At 38.7% G+C, this 8,807-nt stretch overlaps 1 protein-coding gene across 1 annotated transcript; it reads right to left on the bottom strand.

The window, feature by feature from the left end:
• Positions 1–3,625: 3,625 nt before the first annotated feature.
• On the bottom strand, positions 3,626–4,832 carry LOC126184474 (uncharacterized). Its single transcript, XM_049926866.1, has 4 exons — positions 4,762–4,832; positions 4,457–4,542; positions 3,996–4,106; positions 3,626–3,749 (listed from the first exon to the last, which is right to left on the bottom strand). The coding sequence occupies exons 1-4, from the start codon at positions 4,798–4,800 to the stop codon at positions 3,626–3,628; spliced, it is 360 nt and encodes a 119-aa protein (XP_049782823.1). The 5' UTR covers positions 4,801–4,832.
• Between the last annotated feature and the right edge of the window lie 3,975 nt (positions 4,833–8,807).

Below are 8,807 nucleotides of genomic sequence, written 5' to 3'. Positions count from 1 at the left end.
CAAAATGTTTCAGAGGACACATTCATTGTGCGAATTTTGCTACAAGAAATCTTGCACAATGATGATGTTACCATCATTTGAGTTGAAATAGTCAGAAAGGCAGACACAAATTCCCATCTGTTCATCTCAGAGTACCACTTACACACATGTCTACAATTATTTGCTCCATGTATTTGAATTAAACCAGCAATTAATGGTGGTAAGTCAAACAAGTGCTTTTAAATGCAAAGTGTGTGGGCAAGAGTATAATTACAGAAGGAATCTCAGTCAGCATGTTTGCAAAAAACCATCAACAGGAGCTTGCTGTTGCCACTGAAGCACCTGTAGCTTCTTATCAGTGCTACGTGTGAGACAAAATTTTTTCTCTTAAAAGTAATTTGTATCGCCACCAACGAAATATTCATGGTTTTGCAGGAAGTGTACATCGTGCCCATTTGAAAGTAGTTCAAAACGGAGTTGGATAGATCATTTACAAACTGCTCATGAAATTCAAGTTAATTCCGAAGATTTGCAGTTCTCAAATGAAGATGAGTTTTTACAGTGGAATGAAGACACTGAACGCACGACACATCCAAAGTTTATTAAAACGCATGGGTCTACTAGCTCTACACATTATTATGGTTGCCATCGGTCAGATAACTTTATCTCCAAAGGTAAATGCACAAGACATCTTAAATTGACAGGCAGCAACAAAATGAATGGAAAGTGCCCTGCAGAGATGAAAGTAACTGTACACGAAGGTGGAACATACAAAGTACATTTTGTGTCGTCCCACGCTGGTCACAAAGAAGATTTAAGGCACCTGCCCCTGAGTCAACAGCAGGAAACCTTAGCAACAGATATTGCAATGGAACTTCCGTATGACAAAGTTCTAGATAACGTACGGACAAGTTTGCAGGATTCAGACTTGCAAAGAATCCATTTGACTACCAAGCAAGACTTACATAACATTGCAGCAAGCTATAACCTCTCCTATACGTTGGTGAATCATCAAAATGATGCAATTGGTGTCGAAGCTTGGGTAAAAGAAATAAACGAAAGTGAGAATGCGTGTGTGTTATTCTATAAACCACAAGACTCGACTAGTGAACATCAAGAACTGAGGAGTGAAGATTTCGTATTGGTGAGAATGAACACAGCACAACGCGAAATGTTATCAAAATATGGAGAAGACTGTATCTGTATTGATGGAACCCATGGGCTTAACGGGTATAATTTCGAAGTGACCACTCTCTTAGTACTGGATGGTCTCAGGCAAGGATTCCCATGTGCTTTTCTAATTTGTAACAGGAAGAATGCCGATGTTTTAAGTATATTTTTACAGTACGTAAAATCACAGGTTGGACCAATTTGCGCCAATGTATTCATGTCTGATTTGGCAGGGTCATACAGTAATGCATGGAACAGGACAATGGGTGCTCCTAAGATGAGACTCTATTGTACCTGGCATGTGGACAGAGCATGGAAAACTAATATCAAGCGGAAAATTGCAGATCTGGATAAAAGAAATGAGGTGTACCGGGTCATTAAATCAGTGTCAATGTTGAGAAATGTAAGTATGTTTCAGGAATCACTGCAAAAAGCACTGCAGAAGCTCAGTAGTGACCCTGACACATCAGAATTTGCTTCATACTTCAAGACACACTATGAGGGAAATGTGGAGTGTTGGGCCTACTGTCACAGAATGTATGCTGGTCTGAATACCAACATGCATGTGGAGAGTATGCGTAGGATGGTAAAGGAGATACATGGTAATGCAAGGCAGATAAAACCACTGGACAAAGGCATATCTACGCTAATGTCCCTAGTTACAGCCAAGATGTTTGACTGGCTTATAGCAAATGTAAAAGGGAAGATTACAAGCAAAGTTCAAGACATTTGTAATAAGCACAAAACTAGTTTGTTAATGGACAAGGACCTCATTACTGAGGTAGATGGTGGTTGGGAAGTGCCATCCACATCATCTTCAGAGGTGTACATTGTTAAAGATAACACAGACATCTGTGAGCACAAATTAAAATGTAGTGATTGCAATGTGTGCATACATAAGTATTACTGTACATGTATGGATTACTATATTAGATTCAATATATGTATGCACGTTCACACTGTTTGCCACGATGACAGTGTCGGTGAAAATCCCTTGCAAAGTAGAGAGGTACTGGGTACTGATGATGATGATGAAGCCACCAGTGTGAGAAACAATATTAGCCAAAGTAGTCACAATATCTGTTTCAAAAACACTGAAATCATTGTTAGAAGGGAGGCACTAGCTTATTTCAGTGTTTTCCAATATTGTCAGCTGAATGATAGAGGCTGAACTGCAGATAGCTAAAAAAACTGTGTTATCCTTAAAGGCAAATGTAGGAGCTGTTCGAGCCCAAAACGGTTATTTCAGACAAAAAGATAAGGGTCATAAAAGAAAGCTTATGCCACGGAAGAGGCTGTTTTCTACCAAGAAGAAAACAGCATGTAGTATTTCTATGGGAGTTACTGATGATGTAGAAATCCAGTTCTTGATGACACGACCTGCAAATAAAATTCACATCAGATCAGATTAGATATTATATTAATATTTGTTCTACAGATCATGAATATGATGCTATAATTATGTGGAATGTATCAGTTTAACAAATGTTTACTTGCTATGACTTTTTGTGTTTTATAGAGGAAATTACAGGAATTTGATAAAAGCACTGTCATCTGGCATATTACTACATGAATTATTGTTACTTACTTCAAGTGTTACTGTGGTGACCCGGCCATGCCAACAGCATTTCAGTCTCTAATTCTACTTATTATAGATGTCTTTACCTCTGCACACTCGAGTCATCCTGAAGATGCTGAGTGGTCTTTAGTTCTGGGATCAGATATAGCAGTTCCTCTCAAATCTGATCCTGAGGCAGCTGTAGAGGACAGGGTGGAATGCTATCCTGAACTCCAAATGGTGGAGACATCTCAAGTCCTTCCCATCTGCTTTCAGAGCATCATGTTCTGGACTGTAAATAAATATTTAATTAGAATTCAGGCATGCAATTTTGCTATCAAATAACAAAAGTATGAATAATGATTAAAGTTATACTGGGTTGAAAACCAGTACCAAAAAATACTTATATTGTGCCGTATTAACTGAAATACCATTACACACCTGGCTTGCCATTCACTAGGCCTGATGAGGCTAAGTGGATCACAATCCTGACCTCCTGAAGTCCAGATGTTGGGGATATAAAGTCCTCCACTCTTGAGACAGTCTGAGGGGCCTGACTCGTCATCAGTGCCGAGCTCCAAATGCTTGGGACTTCCCTCATTAGTCCTCAAGATGGCATAGTCCGGACTGCAAGTAAGCATTTAATCAGAATTCAGATATGTCATATTGCTCTCAAATAACAACAATTTACATAATGGTTAATGGCATACTGTACTGAAAACCAGTATCAAAACATCTTTATATTGTGCCCTATTAACTGCAATACCATTACATACCTGACTTGCCATTCACTAAGCTTGATGAAGCTGAATGGATCTGGATCGCCTCCTCTGAAGCGATGGAATTCCAAGGTTCTTTCCACTCTCCTTCTGGCGGCCAGGTAGGGCTGAGTGGATCCCGGTCCTCATCTTCTGAACTCTAGATGTTGGGGATCTCAGGTCCTCTGCTCTTGAGGCAGCCTAAGTGGTCTGACTTGACATCAGTGCCAAGCTCCAAATGTTTGGGAGCTCCCTTACTGGTCCCTGAGATGGCATAATCCAGACTGCAAGTAAACACTGCATTAAAGTTCTACAGTTTAGAAAGAATATTACAACTACTATTCTGCCAACTCCACAACTACCACTTTAGAAACTGTGTAGTCCTAATGTGAGTAAATTAGAAAGTTTCCATTAGGGTATCTTCACATATTAGACAGGCAGGCATCAGATGAAACACTATTACATCAACAAATAGGATTACTTAATTAAAAAAAACACACACACACACACACACACACAATGTTAAATACCTGATGTGCTGCTCACTCAGCTTCAAGGGATGGAGTTTCGTTTTCCTCGTGTTGCACATATTGCAAACTGAGACCGTCTCCCATTCTGCTGTTGAGGGGGTGTAATCTGGACTGTAAGTAAATTTTAAATCAAAATATAGCCACACTACACTGCTACTTGATAGCAACATTCTAACTATAACATAATCTGTCATTGTTGATGAATATAAGGTCATTGGAGCAGTACCACAGACATTTGATATCATGGGTCCCATCAGGTGTTACCTGTGCTGTAAGGCACATTTGATATGGTGTAACCATGCTGCACAGCAACAATGTGGTTCATGTCCAATCCCATAAATAAATTTTATATTATAGTGCAGACATAGTAAAATAGAATATAAAGGTATCAGTACACATATATAACTTCAGATTTCATTATACTCAGATTATGTTAGCTCCATTAGATCTACTTTACACACATCTGATGCACCATGATGAACATCTGACTGCCATGACATAGTGTGTGGTTGTACCACAACATGGACCTGATTGTGGGTGTCAAGCCCTGCAAATAATTATAGTGTTATTATTCTGACAAAATTGATAGGTCTAAAACGTAGCATATACTCCACTGCAAGTAACTTTTAAATCAGAATCCTAACACACTACATTGCTACTGGACGACAACATTGTAAATATTACTTAATCTGCCATCTTTAGTTGATATGAGAACATTAGAGCAGCATGAGATACATTCGGAATAATGGGTCCATTGAAGTGTTACCTGTTGTGCTCTGTTGCACATTTGGTATGGCATAATCATGCTGCACAGCAAAAATGTGATTCATGTCCAGGCCTGTAAATTAATTTTATAATATATTGCAGACAGTAAAATAGAATAGAAAGGTATCAATATACATATATAAATTCACACAAAATTGACAGGTACTGAACATAAATTCGTATATTAACCATGACTTACATTTTACTCTGCCAAGGTTCAACACATAAACATATCTACTCAATAAGTTGAAAACTGATACATACCCACGTTCAGAAGTGATTTTACTATTTAACAGCTTTCTTCAGCATTTGAAACAGCCATGCTGTTTTCTTCTTGGTAGAAAACAGCCTCCTCTGTGGCATAAACTTTCTTTTATGGCCCTTATCTGTTTGTCTGAAATAACTGTTTTGGGCTCGAACAGCTCCTAGATTTGCCTTTAAGAATAACACAGTTTTTTATCTAACTGCAGTGCAGCCTCTATCATTCAGCTTACAATATTGGAAAACACTGAAATAAGCTTCTGCCTCGATTCTAACAATGATATCAGTGTTTTTGAAACAGATATTGTGACTACTTCGGCTAATATTGCTTCTCTCTCACTGGTGGCTTCAACATCATCCTCAGTACCCAGTACCTCTGGACTTTGCAAGGGATTTTCACCGACACTGTCATCATGGCAAACAGTGTGAACGTGCTTACATACATTGAATCTAATACTGTAATCCACACATGTACAGTAATACTTATGTATGCACACATTGCAATCACTACATTTTAATTTGTGCTCACAGATGTCTGTGTTATCTTTAACAATGTACACCTCTGAAGATGATGTGGATGGCACTTCCCAACCACCATCTACCTCAGTAATGAGGTCCTTGTCCATTAACAAACTAGTTTTGTGCTTATTACAAATGTCTTGAACTTTGCTTGTAATCTTCCCTTTTACATTTGCTATAAGCCAGTCAAACATCTTGGCTGTAACTAGGGACATTAGCGTAGATATGAATTTGTCCAGTGGTTTTATCTGCCTTGCATTACCATGTATCTCCTTTACCATCCTATGCATACTCTCCACATGCATGTTGGTATTCAGACCAGCATACATTCTGTGACAGTAGGCCCAACACTCCACATTTCCCTCATAGTGTGTCTTGAAGTATGAAGCAAATTCTGATGTGTCAGGGTCACTACTGAGCTTCTGCAGTGCTTTTTGCAGTGATTCCTGAAACATACTTACATTTCTCAACATTGACGCTGATTTAATGACCCGGTACACCTCATTTCTTTTATCCAGATCTGCAATTTTCCGCTTGATATTAGTTTTCCATGCTCTGTCTACATGCCAGGTACAATAGAGTCTCATCTTAGGAGCACCCATTGTCCTGTTCCATGCATTACTGTATGACCCTGCCAAATCAGACATGAATACATTGGCGCAAATTGGTCCAACCTGTGATTTTACGTACTGTAAAAATATACTTAAAACATCGGCATTCTTCCTGTTACAAATTAGAAAAGCACATGGGAATCCTTGCCTGAGACCATCCAGTACTAAGAGAGTGGTCACTTCGAAATTATACCCGTTAAGCCCATGGGTTCCATCAATACAGATACAGTCTTCTCCATATTTTGATAACATTTCGCGTTGTGCTGTGTTCATTCTCACCAATACGAAATCTTCACTCCTCAGTTCTTGATGTTCACTAGTCGAGTCTTGTGGTTTATAGAATAACACACACGCATTCTCACTTTCGTTTATTTCTTTTACCCAAGCTTCGACACCAATTGCATCATTTTGATGATTCACCAACGTATAGGAGAGGTTATAGCTTGCTGCAATGTTATGTAAGTCTTGCTTGGTAGTCAAATGGATTCTTTGCAAGTCTGAATCCTGCAAACTTGTCCGTACGTTATCTAGAACTTTGTCATACGGAAGTTCCATTGCAATATCTGTTGCTAAGGTTTCCTGCTGTTGACTCAGGGGCAGGTGCCTTAAATCTTCTTTGTGACCAGCGTGGGACGACACAAAATGTACTTTGTATGTTCCACCTTCGTGTACAGTTACTTTCATCTCTGCAGGGCACTTTCCATTCATTTTGTTGCTGCCTGTCAATTTAAGATGTCTTGTGCGTTTACCTTTGGAGATAAAGTTATCTGACCGATGGCAACCATAATAATGTGTAGAGCTAGTAGACCCATGCGTTTTAATAAACTTTGGATGTGTCGTGCGTTCAGTGTCTTCATTCCACTGTAAAAACTCATCTTCATTTGAGAACTGCAAATCTTCGGAATTAACTTGAATTTCATGAGCAGTTTGTAAATGATCTATCCAACTCCGTTTTGAACTACTTTCAAATGGGCACGATGTACACTTCCTGCAAAACCATGAATATTTCGTTGGTGGCGATACAAATTACTTTTAAGAGAAAAAATTTTGTCTCACACGTAGCACTGATAAGAAGCTACAGGCGCTTCAGTGGCAACAGCAAGCTCCTGTTGATGGTTTTTTGCAAACATGCTGACTGAGATTCTTTCTGTAATTATACTCTTGCCCACACACTTCGCATTTAAAAGCACTCATTTTCGCAGCACAAACGCAACACTGTAAGCTCAATCAGTAGAAGAAAAAGACTCAAAAAACTAAAGTACCACCCACTCACAAACGAACCACTGCGAATGAAGGAAGCACGAAAATACCACGCGCCCTCCGCACTCACAGTTCTTTTGAGCAGTTACCAGACAGCGCCCTACAACAGACTAAACTGCGCATGCGCACCTACGATGACTTGGGCAGCCCGTATTTGGTGCTTGCTCTGCTCATACTTTTCGTCGCTTTTCTGTTGAAATTTCGGGCGTGGTGGGACATCACGTGACCGTGTGTAGCCCTGCGCCATGTTGAGAGGCCATACAGAGTTTTGCTTATAGTAATTGTTGTATCATATCCCACCCAGATAAAGGATGCAAATACGGAAGCAGTTCTTCGCAAAATATCATTTCAAAATTAGACTCCACAGCTCAAAGTACCATTACATTTTGCTATGGGAGGACTTTGACAGATTTTTATTTTTTTCTAATTCGTACTCTGCAATTTTCTTACGTAACATTTCCAACAGGTTTACATCTACGCAGCACTGCAAAGAGCTAGTACAATGGAATACAAATTTCTTGCAAAAAAAAAAAAAAATAGTATGAAACAGTTTCTTGTGTAGCTTACACCGGAATAAAAGACAATAAATTTCATGACTACTTTAAAATGTGTAAAAAATTAACAAGGTTGTCTGTGAGGCAAAGAAACTGCACAACTGACAGTTTATATTCTACTCTAGGTATAAAGCCATTTGGGGAGTTAAAACGATAAAACATGGTATGCTGCCAGTCTACAATTTAGCATAGAATGGCATTCTATAAATTTAAGACGTAAACACAAATTAAGAAATAACTTCAGGCCTAGAGGAATTACTAGACAAAGTGCCTTGTGATCTAAAAACACTTTCACAGAAGGCAGATTTGTAAAATTCTGCTACAGCTGTCATATTTGAAACAAAATATTTAGTTCAAAACTACTGACCAAATTAGCCTACTCAGTCAGCTTGAAGTAAATGTTTACGTAAGTCAGCTTCAAGTAAATGTTTACGTATGTTCACACGTATATAGCATTAAGAGATCTTTCAGTGTCATAAAAGGAACAGGACATCAGAGACTACTCCAGCAGCATCGGAATTTCATAAACCATACTAAAATGCTTCATTCCGCTGGAATTGCACATTTCTATGTCCAGATGCACTATGAAGCACATGATATTCAGCTTTTCATGTGGTTTTCGTGATACTAATTTTCTTGGTCCAGTACTGTATTCTCATGCTTGGTTCTTTATTATGGTATAATGTCATTTGTCACAGAAAACTAACTGCCTCAGTGGAAAAATAAAATAATAGAAGCAGATTTCTCTGTAAAACAGAGAGATGTAGCTTCATTAAGACATTAATGGTTGATTGCTAATAACGTGGAAATAATAAAAAATCAGGAAATTGAAACTACTAACT

This window comes from Schistocerca cancellata, chromosome 4, assembly GCF_023864275.1.
Source record: "Schistocerca cancellata isolate TAMUIC-IGC-003103 chromosome 4, iqSchCanc2.1, whole genome shotgun sequence".
NCBI classification, from domain to species: Eukaryota; Metazoa; Arthropoda; class Insecta; order Orthoptera; family Acrididae; genus Schistocerca; species Schistocerca cancellata.
This window is presented reverse-complemented; position numbering and strand designations above follow the sequence as displayed.

What these genes read in the sequence shown, in the direction of transcription:
- LOC126184474 (XM_049926866.1), bottom strand. Translation starts at nt 4,800, where the DNA reads ATGATTATGCCATACCAAATGTGCAACAGAGCACAACAG. An exon ending in TTCATCATGGTGCATCAGAT is followed by an intron (nt 4,107 to 4,456) that starts GTGTGTAAAGTA and finishes ATTTACTTACAG; the next exon opens with TCCAGATTACACCCCCTCAA. An exon ending in CTGAGTGAGCAGCACATCAG is followed by an intron (nt 3,750 to 3,995) that starts GTATTTAACATT and finishes GTTTACTTGCAG; the next exon opens with TCTGGATTATGCCATCTCAG.